At 38.3% G+C, this 22,866-nt stretch overlaps 6 protein-coding genes across 11 annotated transcripts; 4 read left to right on the forward strand and 2 right to left on the reverse strand.

The window, feature by feature from the left end:
• The first annotated feature begins 584 nt into the window (after positions 1-584).
• Rcc1 (Regulator of chromosome condensation 1) lies at positions 585-3,017 on the forward strand. Its single transcript, XM_076779435.1, has 6 exons — positions 585-784; positions 892-975; positions 1,348-1,721; positions 1,810-2,176; positions 2,244-2,516; positions 2,600-3,017. Coding segments are annotated over exons 1-6 (1,290 nt in total). The 5' UTR covers positions 585-783; the 3' UTR covers positions 2,791-3,017.
• Positions 3,018-3,033: 16 nt separating this feature from the next.
• Positions 3,034-4,695, reverse strand: Tim10 (translocase of inner membrane 10). Of its 3 annotated transcripts, none has more exons than XM_076779439.1 (2): positions 4,220-4,695; positions 3,034-3,873 (listed from the first exon to the last, which is right to left on the reverse strand). In XM_076779439.1, exon 2 carries the CDS (start codon positions 3,697-3,699, stop codon positions 3,418-3,420), a length of 282 nt encoding a protein of 93 aa, XP_076635554.1. In that variant the 5' UTR covers positions 3,700-3,873; positions 4,220-4,695; the 3' UTR covers positions 3,034-3,417. The 3 variants fall into 3 exon arrangements, with proteins under 3 accessions (XP_076635554.1, XP_076635553.1, XP_076635555.1); XM_076779438.1 differs by having other exon boundaries at positions 4,216-4,695; XM_076779440.1 differs by lacking the exon at positions 4,220-4,695 and adding an exon at positions 3,966-4,152.
• Positions 4,696-4,836: 141 nt separating this feature from the next.
• On the forward strand, positions 4,837-7,333 carry LOC143348814 (uncharacterized). 3 transcript variants are annotated; one of them, XM_076779437.1, is made up of 3 exons: positions 4,837-6,022; positions 6,370-6,598; positions 6,986-7,333. In XM_076779437.1, the coding sequence occupies exons 1-3, from the start codon at positions 5,039-5,041 to the stop codon at positions 7,153-7,155; spliced, it is 1,383 nt and encodes a 460-aa protein (XP_076635552.1). In that variant the 5' UTR covers positions 4,837-5,038; the 3' UTR covers positions 7,156-7,333. The 3 variants fall into 3 exon arrangements, 1 of the variants encoding a protein (XP_076635552.1); XR_013080825.1 differs by lacking the exon at positions 6,986-7,333 and having other exon boundaries at positions 4,837-6,257; positions 6,370-6,510; XR_013080826.1 differs by lacking the exon at positions 6,986-7,333 and having other exon boundaries at positions 4,837-6,257; positions 6,358-6,485.
• On the reverse strand, positions 7,324-8,766 carry LOC143348763 (decapping and exoribonuclease protein-like). Its single transcript, XM_076779359.1, has 4 exons — positions 8,373-8,766; positions 8,061-8,284; positions 7,610-7,974; positions 7,324-7,542 (listed from the first exon to the last, which is right to left on the reverse strand). Exons 1-4 carry the CDS (start codon positions 8,546-8,548, stop codon positions 7,324-7,326), a joined length of 984 nt encoding a protein of 327 aa, XP_076635474.1. The 5' UTR covers positions 8,549-8,766.
• A 79-nt stretch (positions 8,767-8,845) lies between these two features.
• Positions 8,846-11,201, forward strand: Mst (misato mitochondrial distribution and morphology regulator). Of its 2 annotated transcripts, XM_076779434.1 has the most exons (6): positions 8,846-9,030; positions 9,250-9,336; positions 9,410-9,490; positions 9,553-9,996; positions 10,057-10,858; positions 10,937-11,201. In XM_076779434.1, the coding sequence occupies exons 2-6, from the start codon at positions 9,259-9,261 to the stop codon at positions 11,146-11,148; spliced, it is 1,617 nt and encodes a 538-aa protein (XP_076635549.1). In that variant the 5' UTR covers positions 8,846-9,030; positions 9,250-9,258; the 3' UTR covers positions 11,149-11,201. The 2 variants fall into 2 exon arrangements, with proteins under 2 accessions (XP_076635549.1, XP_076635548.1); XM_076779433.1 differs by having other exon boundaries at positions 8,849-9,336.
• A 199-nt stretch (positions 11,202-11,400) lies between these two features.
• On the forward strand, positions 11,401-12,651 carry LOC143349008 (calcium and integrin-binding family member 2). Its single transcript, XM_076779836.1, has 4 exons — positions 11,401-11,486; positions 11,936-12,056; positions 12,111-12,282; positions 12,434-12,651. Exons 1-4 carry the CDS (start codon positions 11,401-11,403, stop codon positions 12,649-12,651), a joined length of 597 nt encoding a protein of 198 aa, XP_076635951.1.
• The last annotated feature ends 10,215 nt before the right edge of the window (positions 12,652-22,866 follow it).

The following is a 22,866-nucleotide window of genomic DNA, read 5'->3' on the forward strand; positions in this document are numbered from 1 at the left end:
TCTGTACGCAGATTGCCTATCTACAGGCGCAACTGTTAATAACTTTTTAACGAAGCCTCAATCAAGAAATCGATACTCTTGATTTTCGTCTTATTTTGGCCTCTAGAATCTCCCATTAAAATTTTTCCCACGATTAGTTGTACACCCTGTATAATATTACAAATACACATTATTGATCGTTGAAAACAAGATATTACTAAAACTAAAAGGGAATTATACCGAATGTGAACCTCTATAAAACTCGTTAAGGCATTTAAACGATATTAAAGAGTATTACAGATATCTGAATGTTTGGATGAACCACCTGTAGCGTAGCTTTCGTCCAAGGCAACGATCTATACTGCGCCTACTTCTCGAAACTCGATTCTCATTTTTATCGTCGATTCAAGGTCAGTACGTAATAACGGTTGCAATAAAAATTTCTTGAAACTACGTCGATGCAACAGTATTTTAAACACTCTGACTCGCCCATGTACGTATCGTTCGTTGTACCTTGGCGTTTAATTGCATTTGGAAGCACGCGAAGTACGAAGAGGAAGTGAATCGGATTTCCGTTACAAGGATCGCGTTTCGTACGTCGAAAACGCGGGTCTATATAATTGAGAACAAGCCAAAGATATTAACGTGACGAGGATCCTCCGTGTAAACCGGACGTTAGCGCCTCTGGCGAGTTGCGCAACAGTCGCGAGGGCTTTAGCAGCGTTGCAACTTTTTGGCGCCAACTGACATTCTGTGTACAAGACGTTTTCTAATCCGGTTCTGTGACAATTACGTTGAGAAATCAGTACGTAGGCGAACGACGATATCAAAAACGATCGTTCGTTCGTACGTTACAGTCATAAAAACGGTTTAACACGGGCATTTCTAAACATAACCTCGGTATGGTTTCAGTGCCGCCAAGGAAAGCAACAAAACGGTCTGCTGAAAGTTCTACGAAAGGCCCAAAGGAGCCGAAGCAGATTAAGAGAAAGCAAAGTGAGTAATTATATTCAGTACGTTAAACGGATCGTTCGTTGAATTTTTTAATACATTTTGGCGCGTAAACGTTACCGAAACTCGCTATTGCAGGTAAGTTTTATCGAAAGCGCAACCCACCACGATGCCTGGGACGCATCCATATGCCTTACGGGCTCCACGATCGATACGATTATTGTTTCCCTTTGACCGATAACTGAAACTGTATCGTCCGTAGATTTTCCTGTAACTCTAAGAAACCGACGGGACGAATTTTCTATCGTATCGTTGGAAATATTACGTGTGCCACGACCTTTCACGAGTCGCACGACACCGTGAACCAACCACGGTAATGGCTAGACGTTTTCATGCAATTTTTCGTTTCACCTTTAGTTATAAAACCAAGTTTACGGCGGTCCTCGACTGGTGGAGTGTTATTGGTGTTTGGACAAGGCGATGTGGGACAGCTTGGTTTGGGAGACGAGGTGGTAGAAAAAATACGACCAGCAGCTATTCCTGGATACCAGGATATCGTGGCCATAGCAGCCGGTGGCATGCATAACGTGTGCCTGAGGGAAACAGGAGAGATATTAACGTTTGGCTGCAACGACGAAGGAGCATTAGGACGCGATACATCTGTAGATGGTTCGGAAACTAAACCAGATACCGTCAATCTGCCTGGTAAAGTCGTTCAGGTAACGGCTGGAGACTCTCATAGTGCCGCTCTGTTAGAGGATGGAAGAGTTTTTGCATGGGGCTCCTTCAGGGTATCGCATTTACTGATCTAATATCTCATCGATTCTACATTTTCATCTAAAAAAGAAAATTCATATAAAGTTTAAACGTGTTTTTAAGGATTCCCACGGTACTATGGGTTTAACGTTGAAGGGAAACGAACGGTTCCCGATAGAAATACTGCCTAATGTAAAGATAATTAAAATAGCGTCCGGTGCCGATCACTTAGTTTTACTTAACGAAAATGGACACGTGTACACGTGTGGATGCGGGGAACAAGGTCAATTAGGACGTGTAGCGGCCAGAGCCGCTAATAGAAATACCCGTCACGGTATGGGTCCGTTATTATCCCCGGGTCTAGTTGAATTCAAAATTACAAAGAAATTAGAATTTGGTGATATCTGGGCTGGAACCTATTGTACATTTGCTAAAGAATATCACACAGGGGATATATATGTATTCGGTTTAAATAATTATTATCAAATTGGTTAGTATCTGGAGAATATTAAGAGAGTACTGATAATAGCGAAATATTCTATACGAGGTAATTTCAGGTTTAAAGGACCCCGTGACTCATTTTCATCCGCGAATATCAAAAACCTTTAGCGGAAAAATTTGGAGACACATCAGTAGCGGACAGCATCATACTATCGCCTTGGACGATTCTGGCAAAGTATTTGTTATGGGTCGTAAAGAATACGGCCGTCTCGGGCTTGGATCTAATTGCTTGGATGCAAAAGAATTAACAGCAGTTCCGGCCTTGAGTTCCTTTAAATGCGTTGACGTTGCGGCCGGAAGTGCTCAATCTTTCGCTGTTACCGAATCGGGTATCTTTCTTATACTGTTACTGTTACTGTTACTGTTACGCGGTTTATTTCGCGAAAAATCTAAATTATTTTCCATTGCACAGGAAGTCTATATTCGTGGGGCATGGGATCGAGTGGGCAGCTAGGTACAGGAGAAGAAGAAGACGTCGAAGAACCTGTGTTAGTCAAAGGAAAACAACTGGAAGGAAAGACAATAATACGGGTGGCGGGTGGAGGACAACATACGTTAGCACTAGCGACAACCCATCCATCGAAAGAAGAAACTGCTGGTTAATGAAACGATTCGCTAAAATTAAAGTGTCTCTATGTGATAGAAATTTGGACAACGAAAGAAATCAATTCGACCTTAATTCTCCTTGCACAAAACTCACATCAAAGGAGAGAGTGTAATTAAAGATATTTTTCATGATGTACTGTAATTTTGAGATTCATACAAGATAATTAAATCTGTACATAATTTGTTGTGCAACCAAAAACGACACCATTGTGCTTGTAATGATTAATATATTAATAAACATTTTTCTACATGTGAATTATATTTTCTACAAAAATCTTTTAGTTACTTTCTAACGTTCTAACGTTCTACAATTTATAATTTTTGCTTAAATTTTGAATACCAACCGAAAACTCTCCTTACGAATATCAGTTTTAAATAAATCATTAATAATACTTAATAACGTTTTATTTGCAGCTTTATAGCTAAATACAGAACAATTTTTATTATGGTTTGGTCTACTTGGTACAAACTACAGAAATAATTTATGACTTTGAAAATATGACATTATCGTTTAATCGTCGATATTTTCTATCATAATTACGAATCGCCTAGAGAAAAAAAAATTATTAAATGCACCAAAATAAAATTTATACTAACTTTTTTTTATGAAAACGATACTTTATTTTATTTTTGTTCTGCAACTTTATCTTTCATAAAGTTATCTGATTGCATAGAAATCTGAGTGAACTTCTTCCCGATACGTTCATGAACATCCAGATATTTAGCAATACAACGATCAAGACATATCGACTCCCCCTTGGTTAATTCCGATTCGAGATACTTTGGTGGTATACATTTTCTATGACACGCAGACGTCATACGAGTATACATATCAGACATCATCTCTATTTCTAGTTCTTGTACCACTTTTAATTGATCTTCGTTGAGCTGAGGTAATGCAGCCATTTTTAATCAAATCGCTTAATATTTTACAATATTTAAATCCTTAAACAAATCCTTTAATCCACGATATTTGCATTACGAATACGCTCTCTTGCTTTCATATTGTCATATCTTTTCGCAATTACGTTTCTCTTGGAAAGTACAAAACAATATACGCCTGCAATAGCAGTTATAGTCCTGCGAAAAGAATTGTTATTCATGAGTAATAACTAATATTGTTCATGAATAACAAATACAAATGATAAATTCACTCGCTGATTAGCTTTTACCCGTGACCTCGCTTGTCTGAATATCGATGGAAAAAATCCGTCCATGGATTTTAATTTACGAATGAATTTAATACTTGTATTCATTAAACACGAATAGAGTTTGCCGAAATCCAATGACGAATAAAGAAACTTAGATACTGTTTACTATTATACAAAAATTACTTGTACAAATATCCCTATACGAAAAGTTAACCTTAAAGAAAAACGTAACGTGAAACATTGTAACCATAAATGGTTTATTACTACATACCTACCATCCAATTCCTATCTTTGTCACAGTTTGAAAACTCATTCTTTTTTAACTTTAATTAAAAGCTATTTTGTACAATATACTAAAATATTTCTATCTTATAAACTAAAAAATGTTGTGTATCGGATAAACTATGCGACCGTACGACCATGTGATCTCAAGAGCTCGTAACATAACCTCTCTACCCTACAATCGAGTCACCATACCGATGAAAAGAGATCGAAAATCAGAGTGGGGAAGAGACAGCGAAAAAACGATCGACCAGAGCGACGCTCAAGTTGGAGAAGCGAACTAAAATTTAAAGTAGTACTAACTTGATCAAAATTAAAACTAGATCAAAACAATCTTCTAAACCATTTTTGTAAGAAATAACAATATTAACGGAACTGCGGAATTCTAAAACAATGCACTACAGTCATATAATATATACAACGCACATTTGAATCACACTTGTACATACATTACGTATTTGTTTTATTTAAAAAAATCTAGCGAGTTTTGTTTTATACGTTTTACGATCAGTCGCATTCAACGTGAATCACGTTACCGTGATACGTATTTTGGTCGTAACACGAATAAGACTGGCACGATAAAACAGCAATTGTCGCAAAGGTAATTGTTGTATTGCGTTAAAAGACAGTAATACTTTGTTTAATAATATATTAATGTACTATATAAAAGCTTAAGATGATAAGGGGAGAAAACATTAAAATCTTAAAACAAATGGTCCTCCTAGTTAGTTGACGGTCCGTAAATGCGTATACACTACATAAAGTATAATTTCATATAAGTAAAAATTTGTACGTAAAATAGAAGCGAGAACATGTTAAAACAAAGCAATTTTTTCACGCGCAATATCGATATGACATGGAAAACGTTCGTTCGAGAATCTTGCGACGTTCCAGACATATCATCGGAAACGAAAGAATATCGATTAGGATTTCGAGAAAATGAAGCGAAAGAGGCTTACGAAGAAATTATAAATGAAGAAAGCAACGCGAATTTGCAATTGGAAAGACAGAAGCATTGTAGAACGAAAACACCGGCTACTGAAAATAATATAACAACGAAACCAGTTGGAAAAATTGAAGAGAAAGTCACAGTAAATTCCATACTGAAAGCGGTGGAGCAAAAAGATTTAAAGTTCTTGTTGAAACACGTAACGCAGGAAAATGTTAATTTAACGGATGATTTTGGTTGGACACCTCTGATGTCGGCTGCGTATTGTGGCCATTTAGATATTATAAAATTTTTATTAAGCCTCGGAGCTAACAAAAAGGCTAGAGAGAAATCTGGGCTTACAGCTGCGCAACTAGCTTTAAAAAAAAATTATTTAAACATAGTTGCTTTGCTCAAAAAGAAAACAGAATCTAAAGCTAATAAAATTTCATCCGAAATAAGTATAGATAAGTCGAGAATAAATAACGATACTATACTGCATACAAGATCTGAGTTAATAGAACCTTTGAAAAATTACAGTGGAACAATGTATAAAAATATCGATAATAAAGAACAGATAACGGAAGTTACAGGGTTTTACTGTAAAATTTGCAAAGTTAACTTTTATCAAACATCTTGGAAGAAGCATGAAACATCCACGCTTCATATTTTTAACACAAAGCCAAAACTATCGAATGCTATGTATGGAATAACAAAACAAAATAAAGGTTATCAAATGCTTTTAAGTACTGGATGGGACGAGCAAGGTGGTCTGGGCCCCTCGGGGAAAGGAATAAAATATCCTATAAAAACGTGCTTAAAAATTGATAGAAAAGGAATAGGCCAGCCGAGCGAAAACGAATATAGAGTAACTCACTTTAAACCCGGAGATATTACAGCCGTTAACGATCCGAAAATACCTAAACAAAAATGCCTTAAAAAAAAAGATAGGGAAAAATTATTAAATAGGGAACATAGAAAAGAAAGAACATTACGCGCTGCTTTATCTTAAAATGGTGTTCAACATTTTTATAAATAATATCAGAGTTTCCTGTAGAGATTTAATGCAATATAATTTTACATTCGTTATCTATCTTAAATGTGTAAGTTGTCTATTTGTTTTTGCACTTTACATTGCTATATTTATGTAAAAAAAAAAAAAACATTTTACTACTAAAGCAATTGTTGAACTATTGATCATAGTTATTGTTACAGATGAAGTTTGATCAGCAGATGGCATTAAAACATATACAACAGGTAGAAGAAAAGGCAGGGGAGATTCTCATGGACCATCAAGAAATAGTTGCTTTGGACAAAAGAAGAAACAATGATAGAGTTGGAATGAGAGCACTGCAAAAAGAAAAATACAAGAATGCTTGGATAGCTGTTGGACCACTTTTGCTTAAGATGCCGTCCAAAACTGCAGAAGAATTGCTTGTAAAAGGTTGTATGCAAATGTTTTATTTTTATAGAGGGTGTTCGGCCACCCCTGGGAAAAATTTTAATGGGAGATTCTAGAGGGCAAAATAAGACGAAAATCAAGAATACCAATTTGTTGATCGAGGTTTCGTTAAAAAGTTATTAACAGTTGCACTTGTAGATAGGCAATCTGCGTACAGCTGCGCGCGCACGACAGTGGTTCTCACTCAGCCGTTCTACACGCGGAACTTTAAACGTTAATAACTTTTTAACGAAGCCTCCATCAACAAATTGGTATTCTTCATTTTCGTGTTATTTTGGTCTCCAGAGTCTCCCATTAAAATTTTTCCCAGGGGTGGCCGAACGTTCTGTATACACTCTACTAGATACTAAATTTTTCATTATATTGCAGATCAAAGAGAATGTCACATTGAAATCAACAAGTTGAGAAGTGATTTAAAAATTAAAGTGAATGAATTACGAGACTTGGAACTTAATCCACCTGTTCCAGGTTTAATGTTGCAACCTATGTCTCATAAAGAAATGTCTGTAATAAACCATGCATTGGGTAAAAGTTCTTAAATGTACATAAACACTATATAACGTGATAAAATTTATTTTCAAGTGAATGTCTATGGAGATTAGAAAATTTACACTCTGCCTACAAGCAATAAGTAAATTATAATTATACCAATCACTCGATTTGGAACCCGTGTAAATACATATGTATATAAAATAAAATTACAAAAATTACTCAAAATATTCTTTTGCTTTGTTAATATACGATGAATTTAAAAATGTATATTCTGACTTAGGGTCAGGTTTCTCTTCATTTACTTCAATAATCTTCCTGTGTGGTTGATATGTAAATTTGTAAAAGCATTTATCATAATCTTCAACAACAATATTTTTTACATGGTTCAAAAATCCGTTCAAAAAACCTAAACACCTTTTATGATTCCATGGATTCTATAATGAAAAACAAAGTAAATTAACTTTAAAAACTTACATAAATTGTACTTTAAATATTAATTACCATTGAATTATTTGTTAATTTTCCCACTTCAATTTCTTTTATTTTAGTAACAATACCAGAAACATTTCTTAAACCAACTACAATTGTGTCTATGCCTGATAAATAGCTCTGACACCACCAAAATATTCCTTTTTTTCCATAAGGTAGATTATCATGGGTTATACTTTTAAAATACGAAGTTTTTAATTCTATGAGTTTCACTTCTTTTTCTGCTAATGTGTCTTGTATTTGCTGCTGAGAAGAGATTCCATCTATTTGACCACCATAAAGTAATTTTTTTTCTCCCAATTTAGATTTGAATATGCAACAAAATTCTTCATTTTCATTGAAAGGTATGGATAAATTTGGCTGTGTATTTGGGTTATCTGATGAAAAGGACAATTCAATCTATTTATTTAAAAAAAAACATCGTTTAAATCGTATTCAATAATAAATTATAAATTTATTACACCTGAAAGCATATACTGCTCAAATTTGTGCCCCCATTGAGTACATTTCTCTAAATCAGGAGGTAAATTTATCGACTTGCTTAACTTAATAGGTGTATCAAAGGCACATAAATATATTGTCCCTTTAAATTTTGAAGCGCATATGATGAATCCATCTGACGTATCGTATGGTGTAGAGAGTAAAGTTTTAAACGTGCCCCTATAGGTAACGAAATCTGCTTCCAACCTGACACGTGGAAGTTACATTATAAAAAGTTATGGATTTAACATCATAAAATAAAGGCTCGACCCCTAAAAGTGTTTTTGTAACGTACCATCGATCTTTTCTTTTTTCAGGATCGTGTACTTTAAGACGATCGAAATTTTCTGACACCCACCTTAGCATAAAATCTAGTTTTCGATTTTCATATACTTTAAATATCGTGTTTTTATTGTCGTTAAGATTAAACCTAACTTTTTCGGAATTTTTAGGTTTTTTATAATATTTCATTTGTGACAAATCATCATGCTAACATACGTAACCGTCGATACTATAATTACCAACAATCTTTGGTTTGCTAAGTTCTCCTACAAAGTCGTGTATATCTTGAACCAATAGAGCCATTGGAAATTTTACAGATATAATTAGAGAACAAAAATTATTAACAGTATTTTATTGTATCGAGGACGATAATTGGCCACACTGCGACGATATCATGTACTAGGAAGTTCCTTGTCGCGGTGACAAAAATACTGGATGCAAATAAGCGACTTTTCCCGTTGCAGAGTCGCGAACTTGCAGAGAATTTGCGTCTTTTTTTGTTTTGCAATTAAAACAATGAAGACTGTCGAAGACAGACAATGAAAACTGTTTTTCACAACGGAAAAAGTCGCTCGTCTGAACACAGCCGTAACGATAAAGAGAAGGCAATCGTGATTCGCGAGCCTTTCCAAATAAATAAGAATGCATGTAAACAATTTGAAGATACAAACGTTAGTAAACGTTAGTTAGGTTACTCTTCCTCATTACTAATCCAGTATCGATCCTCTGGTTCTATTACTTGTAATCTTTAATTTTTGTAACTTAAATGCTTATTCGCTGATTGCAATGTTTTAAAAATTATTGATGAAACGAATGAATTTGTGCAACACAGTTTGTAATTTAACTTGAAACTAAGAACAGTTATTTCATGTTGGTTTATGCGTAATCAGTAAAACAGGATGACGACACGAGAAATATTAACTATACAGTTCGGTCATTATTCCAATTACATTGGTACCCACTGGTGGAATTTACAGGTATTTAATAAATTTACGTATGAAAAATTGTGGAATTACATTACGTTAATTTGTACGTTTCTCATGTTTTTAGGAATCTAATTTCTCTTACGATCCCCATAATCCATCCGAGATAAATCATGATGTATTTTACAGAGAAGGAGAAAACTTAAAGGTATAATTATAACGTAACATTTACGATTTGTTAAGACATACATTTGAATTATGCTTTTCTAGAAACAAATCACTTACACTCCTAGACTTCTACTCGTTGATTTAAAAGGAGTATCTGGATATTTGAAAGAAGTAGGTACTTTGTACGATATTTCGCAACACGTAAAAACAGAGCCCCTGTGGGACGATAAAAAAGTAGAAGTTACGGAGGAAGAAGCAGCTGTTGCAAGTCCGTTTATTAAAAGTTTAGACGAGACCTCTAAAACTTCAGAATCTACATCTTTTAATTTAGAAGATGATGTTAATTCGTGGGTGGATTACCTTTTGCCCAGATTTCATCCCAAGACAGTGAACATAATTAAACAGTATAAACACGATTGCGAGACAAATGCATTTGACATTTTTGCTTACGGACAGAGCCTATGGAATACTAAACAATTTTCCGAAAATTTTTCTGAAAGAATAAGAAGCTACGTCGAAGAGTGTGATTCTATGCAAGGTTTTCAGGTATGTGTTCCATCGCATATCGTATTCTTTTCTAATAATGATAGTATTTAAAAATTTTAGGTACTTCTAGACTCTGTGGACGGTTTTGCTGGACTCGGTACATCCTGTATACAATATTTGCAAGACGAATATAAAAAAAGCATAATATCGTTCCCGTGTATGGACAGTAAGAAGACCGAACCCTCTACATCTGATTTGACTAAAGCTCTCAACATGGCTCTATGTTGGCAACACATAGGAGAACATTCTTCGTTGTATAGTCCACTTTCTTGTAGTCAAACAGTTTCGTCAGCAGTCGGGGATCCACGAGCATTCGATCATTTAACATATAATTCTGAATTAAAGTATCACAGCAGCGCGCTTCTAGCAACTGCTTTGGATACGCTGACCATAAGATACAGACGCAAAGAGTATCCAAACGTCGTTTTATCCGACTTGTGCGCGGATCTAAATAAACTAGGCCGAAAGGCAGCGGCTACGAGTTTATCCTTACCGTTCCCGATGATCGAGAAAAAGGATTTGATCGACGTGCTGGACGACTTTACTGGAACATTGTGGACAAGTTTGACGCCAAGTTGTGATATATCAATGGATAAAAACATGCAAAGTATAGCGTTACGAGGCGTTCCCGAGGAAAGATTAAAACGACCCCTTTCCCAAGCAATGAAACAAATGGCAATGCCGGCGTACAGATGCTCCACCGTACACGAAATGATGATGCTTTATTTAGCTTGTACTTGCCATGCATCGGCGACCTACTTGTCGACCATTTCGTCACCACTGAAGATAAAGGATCCGTACCCAAAAATTTTCAACAACGACGTTACTGAAACTGGAGACATTGGATGGCCTCTAGGAACAGGTGCGTCAATGATACTCTTGATACTCTGTTAACCGTACAATTTCCTCCAAATTCCATTCTATCGATATCTATTTACAGGCGTCAAGTCTGTCCCTGTTATGGCTGGCTTACACACCGGAAGCAGCATTTCGAGAATGTACGAATCCTTGCACGACCAAGTGACCAGAATAAGGAGTATAAAGAAGTTTCACGCGTTCACGGACTCTGGTTTCGAAGAGGACGAGTTCAAGGAATGCCTGAACCATCTGCTCGACTGCAAAGAAAATTACGAAGATCGTTTTTACGTCTGAACGATGTTATTTGAATACTCGACGAGTTTAACGCGTATTTTTGTACAATACATTCTGTTTTATTGAAAATACGTGTTATTTCGATTCCTTGTTGCTTCCTATTTTAAAGATTAGTTTTATCGTGAATCCCTGACCCTGGGGCGTTCCTAAAACTGGGAGCGGTCCGACACACCCTGGTTATTAGATCTCGTATCGAGCATTGGGGGTGCGAAAGCTCAGTTGCAAGGTTCGAGTGGCAAACGAAACATCGAAATGGGAAACAAGATAGCCACGTTCACGGAGGAACAGCTGGAGGATTATCAAGATTGTACCTTTTTCACGCGTAAAGAAATCTTGAGGTATTTACGCGGATTCTTCGACAATTTCGCGTGGTGTAAAAAAATTTTGATGAGGGATTCTAGAGGCCATGTTGAAGGATTTCTATTATACATCATCAAAACATAGAAAAGTTTTACTATTTATAACGCCTGAAAATTTCAGTAAAAAATTTTAATGAGAGATTCTAGAAAGCAAAATAAGACGAAAATCAAGAATACCAATTTCTTAATCGAAGCTTCGTTAAAAAGTTATTAACAGTTGCGCCTGTAGATAGGCAGTCTGCGCACAGCTGCGTGCGCACGACAGTGGTTCTCACTCAGCCGTTCTACACGCGGAACTTCAAACGTTAATAACTTTTTAACGAAGCCTCCATCAACAAATTGGCATTCTTCATTTTCGTCTTATTTTGGTCTCCAGAATCCCCCATTAAAATTTTTCCCACGGTTGGCCGAACACTGTATATTTACAGAATATTTAAACGTTTCCGTGAAATGGGAGATCCAGGGGTGGTTCCCCGGTCCATGACGTCTCAGCAAGCGTCGTCTCTCCGCCTGCCATTGTCGTGTCTGACGCGTATACCGGAACTGAAGGTTCGCCAGTTGATCTCAACGTAATTCCCGACATTGTAAGCGCCTGTTTTTCAGGAGAATCCGTTCAGACAACGGATGTCGGAGGTGTTCGCGAGACGCGCGAATTCGGGGCAGTCGATGGCTGAGAACGAAGGGATCTGCTTCGAGGAGTTCCTCGAGATGATGTCGGTTTTTTCGGAGCAGGCGCCGCGGGACTTGAAGGTCTTTTACGCCTTTAAGATTTACGGTACGGACCACCACGTGAACCAGACAGGCGGATCGTGTGAGAGAGCTTCGAGGTCGAGATACGTTGCACGTGAAAATATTTCTGCCAGGGACCATCGATTCTATATCGCTTACAGTCGATCGATTACATTTGTATCACTTTCTGTGAATAGACTTCGACGAGGATGGGGTGCTGGGGCTGAGCGATTTGGAACGCACCTGTCGACAGCTAGTTCAAGACGGCCTGAACGCCGACGAGGTGACCACCGTCTGCCAGAAGGTCTTGGAGGAGAACGACATCGACGGGGACGGTGTGCTGTCGTATCTGGAGTTCGAGCACGTCATCACCAGGGCCTCGGATTTCTTGGCTACTTTTCACATAAGAATTTAATCCCCACTGAGTAAATAAACTGCCAGTAAAACGTGTAGTCGGGCTCGCTTCGTACGAAAATTCTTACTTGGACGATCGCTGTTAACGCTTACGAAAACCGAAAGTTAACGTCGAACGCCGTTTCCGGCTTCGCGTGAAAGGTAACAAGAGTCGTCCAACCTTACGACAGCTTCTTGACCTACGAATTCGAAAGCGTTCGTTCGGAAAGAATGGCTCGTGCATCGTCGATGGCTCACGGTACGAGTACCGCGGACGAGAAGTTTCGCAAACTCACGATGGATAATTATTAGCTCCGCGGATCTGTACGCGCTTAGTGAAGCGCTACCATATAGTTTTCTGCGAGTCACAGATATACTTTCTTGCACGGCCCCGTAAGTTGCCCCTGTTGAGCAATAACGAAGCAATGCCGGGCTAAATAACCAGGCCATTCGTTTTCGCTGCGGACGGTGGAACCTCGTAGGAATCCTCGACGAGATTTCGTGGCTTTTGCCAGCGCGCGTGAATCAATTTACGTAAAACCGACGGGAACGAGGAGGAAAAAGCGCGGGCAAAGAGGGATCTTCGACGAGGTGGACCTTGTAAAACGCATAATTGGGCATCGTTCGATTTCGTTCCTGGAATCGAAGCCGGAAAAAAGCGACAAATTATCGTATAGTTGCGTCTTAAAATGAATTTGTGACGGTTGTAACGTCGTTGATACGATCTGTGAGAAATTACTGGCGATGGTAGCACAATTTTAGGTTGAGAAATTTTTCGATAAAATTAAAAAATATCAAATCGTTTTGAAAAAATTGTTTTTAGGTGGAGGGGTCGATTACAATCATTTTTGGTGATTAGATATTTCCTCGAAATCCTACGCATTTTTGAGAAAAAAATTCGAGTAGGTGGACTAATTTTTCGATAAAATTAAAAAATATCAAATCGTTTTGAAAAAATTGTTTTTAGGTGGAGGGCTCGATTACAATCGTTTTTGGTGATTAGATATTTCCTCGAAATCCTACGCACTTTTGAGAAAAAAATTCGAGTAGATGGACTAATTTTTCGATAAAATTAAAAAATATGAAATCGTTTTGAAAAAATTGTTTTTAGGTAGAGGGGTTGATTACAATCGTTTTTGGTGAATAGATATTTCCTCGAAATCCTATGCACTTTTGAGAAAAAAATTCGAGTAGGTGGACTAATTTTTCGATAAAATTAAAAAATATCAAATCGTTTTGAAAAAATTGTTTTTAGGTGGAGGGGTTGATTACAATCGTTTTTGGTGATTAGAACATACCCCCAATTCTTACGCATTTTCGAGAAAAAAATTCGAGTAGGTGGACTAATTTTTTTGGCAAAATTAAAAAATATCAAATCGTTTTGAAAAAATTATTTTTGGGCGGAGTGGTTGATTACAATCGTTTTTGGTGATTAGACATACCCCCGAATTCTTACGCATTTTCGAGAAAAAAATTCGAGTAGGTGGACTAATTTTTCGATAAAATTAAAAAATATCAAATCGTTTTGAAAAAATTGTTTTTAGGTGGAGGGGTTGATTACAATCGTTTTTGGTGATTAAACATACCCCCGAATTCTTACGCATTTTCGAGAAAAAAATTCAAGTAGGTGAACTAATTTTTTTGGTAAAATTAAAAAATATCAAATCGTTTTGAAAAAATTATTTTTGGGTGGAGTGGTTGATTACAATCGTTTTAGGTGATTAGACATTTCTTCGAAATCCTATGCACTTTTGAGAAAAAAATTCTTTACCGAAAATATAATGTGTGATGAGAAATGGTCCTTCAAAATTTCATGCATACGTTTAAATAATCATAACTTCTGAACGGATTGGACAATTTTAATGTTTAAAAAAGCAAACTATGCGTATTTTCATGGAGTATATGTAGAAATTCCAAAAATATTGAAAAAGTTGTTCCTTGACCCCGTAAAGTTAGGAAAACCCCATAAAAATGACCTAATTTTCAAACGACCATAACTCCTACAATGGTGAGTATATTTCAATGAAACTTTTTTCTGGAGTAGAGCTCGTGGGTACCTACAAAAAAGTATTAGACAACTTTTCTATAAGATGTCAAACTAAATTACTAAAAAAGAAAAACGAATTTTTAAGGAAAATCGACAGGGGGTAGGGTGCCTAAATTTTTCGATGAAAAAAAAAATTGTCAAATCGTTCTGGAAAAATTATTTTCGATTGCAGGGGTCAATTACAAGTATTTTCGGTGAATAGACCTACCCCTGAAATCCTACGCATTTTCGAGAAAAAAATTCAGAAAGGTGCGTAAATTTTTCGATGAAAAAAAAAAATTTCAAATCTTTGTAAAAAAATTATTTTTAGCTAGGGGAGTCAATTACACTCATCTTTGGTCAACAGACATACCCTCAAAATCCTACTCAGTTTCGTGAAAAAAATTCTTTAACGAAAATATAATATATAAATAATCGAAATTTTACTGTATATAGTCTTGAGTTACTTTTAACTGATAATTTCAATTGTTCAATGTGTTGTTGTTTTTAACTACACATAATTTGTTTCTTTTGTATAGTCTGCAAACAGAGAAAAATTCCCTCACGCATTGGCGTAGACTTCACTTGCGGTTTTCTCGATCTTCTTGAGATTCAAATGATTTCTAGAAGCTGTTCGTAGATTCGTGCCACTTTTAGAGGCTAATTTCAGTCGCTGAACGTGTTTCTCAACTATATCTTCTTCTTTCTATAGCCTGGAAACAGAGAAAAGTTCCCTCACGCATCAGCGTAGACTTCACTTGCGGTTTTCTCGATCTTCTTGAGATTCAAATATTTTCTAGAAGCTGTTCGTACATAGTTTCTTTCCTCTGGTAATTTATAAGAAGAAGATGAGCAAAACAGCAATTGAAGTACACGTCATATGTAGTTTCGTGCCACTTTTAGAGGCTAATTTCAGTCGTTGAACGTGTTTCTCAACTATATCTTCTTCTTTCTATAGCCTGGAAACAGAGTAAAATTCCCTCACGCATTAGCGTAGACTTCACTTGCGGTTTTCTCGATCTTCTTGAGATTCAAATGATTTCTAGAAGCTGTTCGTAGATTCGTGCCACTTTTAGAGGCTAATTTCAGTCGCTGAACGTGTTTCTCAACTATATCTTCTTCTTTCTATAGCCTGGAAACAGAGTAAAATTCCCTCACGCATTAGCGTAGACTTCACTTGCGGTTTTCTCGATCTTCTTGAGATTCAAATGATTTCTAGAGGCTGCTCGTACATAGTTTCTCTCCTCTGGTAATTTATAAGAAGAAGATGAACAAAACAGCAATTGAAGTACACGTCATATGTAGTTTCGTGCCACTTTTAGAGGCTAATTTCAGTCGTTGAACGTGTTTCTCAACTATATCTTCCTTTTTCTATAGCCTGGAAACAGAGAAAAGTTCCCTCACGCATCAGCGTAGACTTCACTTGCGGTTTTCTCGATCTTCTTGAGATTCAAATGATTTCTAGAGGCTGCTCGTACATAGTTTCTCTCCTCTGGTAATTTATAAGAAGAAGATGAGCAAAACAGCAATTGAAGTACACGTCATATGTAGTTTCGTGCCACTTTTAGAGGCTAATTTCAGTCGTTGAACGTGTTTCTCAACTATATCTTCTTCTTTCTACAGCCTGGAAACACAGAAAAGTTCCCTCACGCATTAGCGTAGACTTCACTTGCGGTTTTCTCGATCTTCTTGAGATTCAAATATTTTCTAGAAGCTGTTCGTACATAGTTTCTCCTCTCTGGTAATTTATAAGAAGAAGATGAACAAAACAGCAATTGAAGTACACGTCATATGTAGTTTCGTGCCACTTTTAGAGGCTAATTTCAGTCGTTGAACGTGTTTCTCAACTATATCTTCTTCTTTCTATAGCCTGGAAACACAGAAAAGTTCCCTCATGCATTGGCATAGTTTTCACTAGTTATTTCATCAATTTTCATCATCTAGCAATTAATTTCGACTGGAAACATGATCAACCATATTTGATCTTCGTCCCAAAGCATCGAAGAACCTTTTCCATCGAAAGAAACCGTGGAAAAACTGTAAGAGCGACCTAGGAACAGTCAGTTTCTCGGTGGGGCTCGTCAGTTGGGTCGGTGAACGAGCTTTTCGAAATGTACGGTCGCAGTGCCGGAGAGTTCGGGGTCAAACGGAGCGTCGTTGGACGCGTTGCCCGTGGCCATCGTGGTTTTGGAAGTTATATAGTCCTTCTCGACCGTTCCGAGGTATGGTAGCGCGGTGTCGTGGGTCCGGTGGTCTTAAAAAGCGGTCGAAATCGGAGATACACCGCCCTGTGTTACGGAGCTCGACCAGTTATAGTCGGCCTGGCGGTAACTAACCGAGTCTTGGGACCAAGGCCATCCGGTCACTTCTCATCCCTCTCTCTTCCCTCCTCTGGCCGGTCCCCGGGGCCCTCGGGGTCCGAGGAAGCCCCCTTGCCTCCTGGGTCCGCCGTCGACACCCTCTGCGCCCCCTCCCCCGCACAGGATCACCGCTCTCGAGAGTCTCCCCCTCGGCGATCTCGGCTAACCAACCGACCAACCACCGCGGTATCCCGTGCATTCTTGGGCCCCGTCGGGACACCGTCGCGTCGAAGGGACGAAGGGACCTGCAGGGCGGGACGGGGGACGGCAGTGATCGCGGGTGGCGGCGGCCAGAACAGGAGGAGGAAGATGAAGAAGACGAAGGAGAAGTTAAGGAGTCGCGCAAGTGGGGGAGGCTGCTCGAGGAGGATAATAGCGGAGGCGGAGGGCAGATTCGAACCTAACTTTTACTGCACCCTACGTGGGCGAGCTCTCTCGAACCTTCCTCAGGCCCTCGACCCCGACTATTCGCCTCCGATATTCCCCGCGATCTTACGTTACGTTTCGGTCGTATCATTGGGTAAACAATGGGGGAAGACAGTGGGCCCTCTTGTTCCCTGTGCGGAGCGGAGTCCCGATCGGCGTAGGAATAAAATTCAACGAGAAGCGAACGCCCGCTCGATAGGAGGATCTCCGACAAGGTTCCAGCGCCTAGTCGAAATAATATTGGCGGTCTCGGCGGGCACATATCGCAGTGGTTCATAAGGAGGCGAGAGCTTGTATATAGAGAGTCTGCCAAAGAGGGGGAGGAAGGGTTCGTTCCAAGGAGCCGGTTGGCCAACGGAATGTGGCTTGACCGGCCGACCATCCCCCGCCTCCTCTACCATGAATCCATCGAGAGAGAGAGGACTGGCCCAACTACCTCTGGATCCTAATGGGGCCCCCATTGGGGTGCTCGAATATTCTTTCGCTATCTACCGGGCATCTTGGAGATTCGTAATCCGGGAGAGGTCCGTTTTTCTGACGATTCTACCTGTTTCCACCCGGGATTTTCGAGAAGTCAATATCGCCCGGGGGCCCGGGAAACGGGCCGCGCAGAACGGAGGCGATTTATGCGCTCGAAGCCGCGATTAGGCGGCCAGATAGGGGACCCGCGTATTATTGCGAGTCTATCTTGATCTGTCGCAACCCGTCGAAGGTAATTGCGAGCTCCGCCGGCACGATTATCGCCGCGTATGGGCAACGAGGCAATAAAAGCGGCCGCGAACTATGCGGCTGTCCATTGACGGTGCCCCGGAGACGCGTACGAAGGATCTGCCCCGTGCATCGGCGGTCCCGCCGTGTCGCAAGCGCGATCGTGTTCGTCTAGTATTCGAGAAATTGCGTTTTATTTAAAGGTTCGAGAACCGGTACCGGCCTGAATAAAACTCGCGACGATGCTCAAAGAAGTTTCGCAACTGGTCGTTCGGGGCCGGTAGATCAGCTTTCCGCTCGAGTACCACCTAAATTTATTCCACGAACGTTCCCTGCATTCGAGAATACACCGTATCGTCCCTGGAATATCACGCGATTTCCACGTTTTCGGCAAACGGGTCGCGACTCTCGAACGAAAATATAGATATCTGCCGGATACGACTCGTTAACCCCGTACAAGTTCTCGATGCTAGGCTTTACGATCGCGAAGCTGCTGCCATCGAGTCCTATACAGGGTGTCTTATACCTGGGAAGAATTTTAATGGAAGATTCTGGAGCCGAAGTAAGACGGAAATCAAGAATATCAATTTCTTGACTGAGGCTTCGTTAAAAAGTTATTAAAATATTTCAAATCATTCTGGAAAAATTAGTTTTACCTAGGGGAGCCAATTGCACTGATTTTTAGTCAACAGACATACCCCCGAAATCCTGCTCACTTTCGAAAAAAAAATTCGAGAAGGGGGCAAATTTTTCGTAAAAATTATAAAATTTCGAATCGTTCTAAAAAAAATATTTTCGATTGCAGGGGTTAATTATAATCACTTTTAGTCATTACACATACCTCCGAAATTCTACCCAGATTCGAGAAAAAAATTCGAGAAGGGAGCAAATTTTTCGACGAAATTAAAAAATTTCAAATCGTTCTAAAAAAAATATTTTCGATTGCAGGAGTTAATTATAATCATTTTTGGTCATTACACATACCTCCGAAATCCTACTCAGATTCGAGAAAAAAATTTGAGAAGGGGGCAAATTTTTCGTCAAAATTAAAAAATTTCGAATCGTTCCAAAAAAAATATTTTCGATTGCAGGGGTTAATTATAATCATTTTTGGTCATTATACATAGCCTCGAAATCCTACGCATTTTCGAGAAAAAAATTCGAGAAGGGGGCAAATTTTTCGACGAAATTAAAAAATTTCAAATCGTTCTAAAAAAAATATTTTCGATTGCAGGGGTTAATTATAATCATTTTTGGTCATTATACATACCCCCGAAATCCTACTCACTTTCGAGAAAAAAATTCGAGAAGGTATGAAATTTTTCGACAAAATTAAAAAATTTCGAATCGTTCCAAAAAAAATATTTTCGATTGCAGGGGTTAATTATAATCATTTTTGGTCATTATACATACCCTCGAAATCCTACGCATTTTCGAGAAAAAAATTCGAGAAGGGGGCAAATTTTTCGACAAAATTAAAAAATTTCAAATCGTTCCAAAAAAAATATTTTCGATTGCAGGGGTTAATTATAATCATTTTTGGTCATTATACATACCCTCGAAATCCTACGCATTTTCGAGATAAAAATTCCTGAGCGAAAATAATGTGAGGCCATAAAATGCTTCCCTGAAACTTCATGCAAATCTTTAAAATATCATAACTCCAGAATGGATTGAACGATTTTAATGTTTAAAAAAGCAAACTACGCGTATTTTGATGGAGTATATGTAGAAATTCCAAAAATATTGAAAAAGTTGTTCCTTGACTCCGTAAAATGAGGGAAACCCCATAAAAATGGTTCAATTTTCAAACGACCATAACTTCTCCAATAGTGAATATATTTCATTGAAATTTTGGGGGGAAGTAGAGTTCATGGATACCTACAAAAAAGTATTACACAATTTTTCTGTAGAGTGTCAAACTAAATTACTAAAAATGAAAAACGAATTTCCAAGGAAAATCGACAAAGGTAGGTGTACCTAAATTTTTCAGCAAAAATAAAAAATTTCAAATCTTTGTAAAAAAATTATTTTTAGCTAGGGGAGTCAATTACATTCATTTTTGGTCAACAGACACACCCTCAAAATCCTACTCAGTTTCGAGAAAAAAATTCAAGAAGGTATGAAATTTTTCGACAAAATTAAAAAATTTCAAATCGTTTTGGAAAAATTATTTTCGATTGCAGGGGTCAATTATAATCACTTTTGGTCATTATACATACCCCCGAAATCCTACTCAAATTCGAGAAAAAAATTCGAATAAGGTGAAAATTTTTCGACGAAATTAAAAAATTTCAAATGTTCCTAAAAAAATTATTTTCGATTGCAGGGGTGAATTACAATCACTTTTGGTCATTACACATACCTCCGAAATTCTACCCAGATTCGAGAAAAAAATTCGAGAAGAGGACAAAGTCGAAAAAATCAAAAAATTTCAAATGATTCTAAAAAAATTATCTTCGATTGCAGGGGTGAATTACAATCATTTCTTGTCAATAAATATACCCCCAAAATCCTACCCAGATCCGAGAAAAAAATTCAGAACTTGCGGAACTTTAAACGTTAATATCTTTTTAACAAAGCCTCCATCAACAAATTGGTATTCTTTATATTCCTCTTATCTTGGCCTCTAGAATCTCCCATTAAAATTTTTCCTAGATGAACACCCTGTATATTAAAATCAACACATTCGCGAGATATTCGTAAAACAAATCTATCCTTTCTCGATGACCACTCCTTGTTCGAATTTGAACAAAATTAAATAATACAGGTTCGAAAAGTTGCATTGAATCGTAGTTTAAGGGGTTGATTATGGAGGCCGTGTTTCATTGTTGCAAATATTCGAATATCGAGGGTTCGTTTGGCGAGCAAGCGTGACGAGCGTAGACAGCCCCGCGCCAATTATTTGCACAATAACTCACGTTCCACGGTATCAACAAACAAACTGGAAACACGCGAGGCATCGATCGTTTAGCTCCTTCGCCACGGACCTTTTTTTCTCGGTTCTTTTCGTCGACCTTCCCCCCTCGGTTTCTCGATCCTCCGTGACTATCGTTGATAAATCGAACCGCGGCGATTACGATTCCCTCGCAATTTGTATCGCGACAGCCACGCACGCTGGAAAGTTCCCCGATCGCCGGGGAACAGCCTCTGGGGGATATTGTTACCGATGTAAATGCTCGATCGTTCGCTCTCCGCGGTTACGAAACGACCGGTTAACGCTCGTTGTCGCGATAATCCGCGGGGCCCGACTTTTCCAACGAAACGAAAGCCATGAATCGTCTGGGTAACTACTCTGGCGAATAATTGCAGCGATATTATGACCCGTACCGTGGTCCATGATCGATGATCGATCGTTAGCAGCGTTGAAAAGCTTTTTCAATTTTTCTTTTGTGGGGGAATTAATAGTTCTATTGTATTAGATTTTTAGGGCCTCGAAGAGTGATAGAAAATATTTTTGTTGTTCATTTTTTATTATCTGTAGCGTTAATAATGTAAAATCTGGGAATAAAATTTTTCCGGATTAATTTATCAGAATGAAATCTGCCCAGATTAAAATGAGAGTATTGCCAATGTATTGGGGAGATTCTCCCGAGTAAAACGAGTACAAACACGGCACCATTCGGACAACTTCTAATTTCGACTCACTCAAAATATTTTGAAAAATTCTGAATTTTGTGTAATTATTAATTGCCCGAATGGTGTCGTGTTTGTACTCGTTTTACTCGGGAGGATCTCGCCAATATTTTGCAAGAGATTCTCAGAAGATAGACTACTACAATAGAATTTTAATTTCAACTCACTGAAAATATTTTTGAAAAATTCTGAATTTTGTGTAATTAAAAATTGTCCGAATGGTGTCGTGTTTGTACTCGTTTTACTCGGGAGGATCTCGTCAATATTTTGCAAGAGATTCTCAGAAGATAGACTACTACAATAGAATTTTAATTTCAATTCATTCAAAATTATTTGAAAAATTCTGAATTTTGTGTAATTAAAAATTGTCCGAATGGTGTCGTGTTTGTACTCGTTTTCATCGGGAGGATCTCGCCAGTATTTTGCAAGAGATTCTCAGAAGATAGACTACTACAATAGAATTTTAATTTCAACTCACTGAAAATAATTTGAAAAATTCTGAATTTTGTGTAATTAAAAATTGTCCGAATGGTGTCGTGTTTGTACTCGTTTTCATCGGGAGGATCTCGCCAGTATTTTGCACGAGATTCTTAGAAGATAGATTACTGTAATAGAATGTTAAATTCTTCAGGAAATAATTAAATAAAGAAAACTTAAAAATTTTAAGTGTGTTAAAGGAGAATTCTTAGAGCAGTACGACTTCCAATTTTGTTGATGCATGTTCGAACGTACGTAGGTTGGTTTTGATATAGTAGAGACCTCGTGTCCGTGAATTTAGAAAGGTCGCTGACCTTCTAACGCGAGACACCGGTCAATCTGGTGCCGGGCGCCACGGAATGGAAAATCCCCCGGAGTCGCCATTATGCGATCGCGGTTTTTCGGGCCGCGTAAACGGAGCAGCGTACGTTTTTTTTAATTGTCCCGTCCAATTACTGATGCACCCGGTGAATAACTGAAAACTACCGCGGAGGCAAGAAGAATGGGACAGTCGTGCCGATTTAACGAGGCATCGCGAACAGTCTCGGGTGACGGTAGATGGCGGCGATTTAATCGCGGCTCTTTCGACCGCGAAGCCGACTCG

Source organism: Colletes latitarsis, chromosome 12 (genome assembly GCF_051014445.1).
Source record: "Colletes latitarsis isolate SP2378_abdomen chromosome 12, iyColLati1, whole genome shotgun sequence".
NCBI lineage: Eukaryota > Metazoa > Arthropoda > Insecta > Hymenoptera > Colletidae > Colletes > Colletes latitarsis.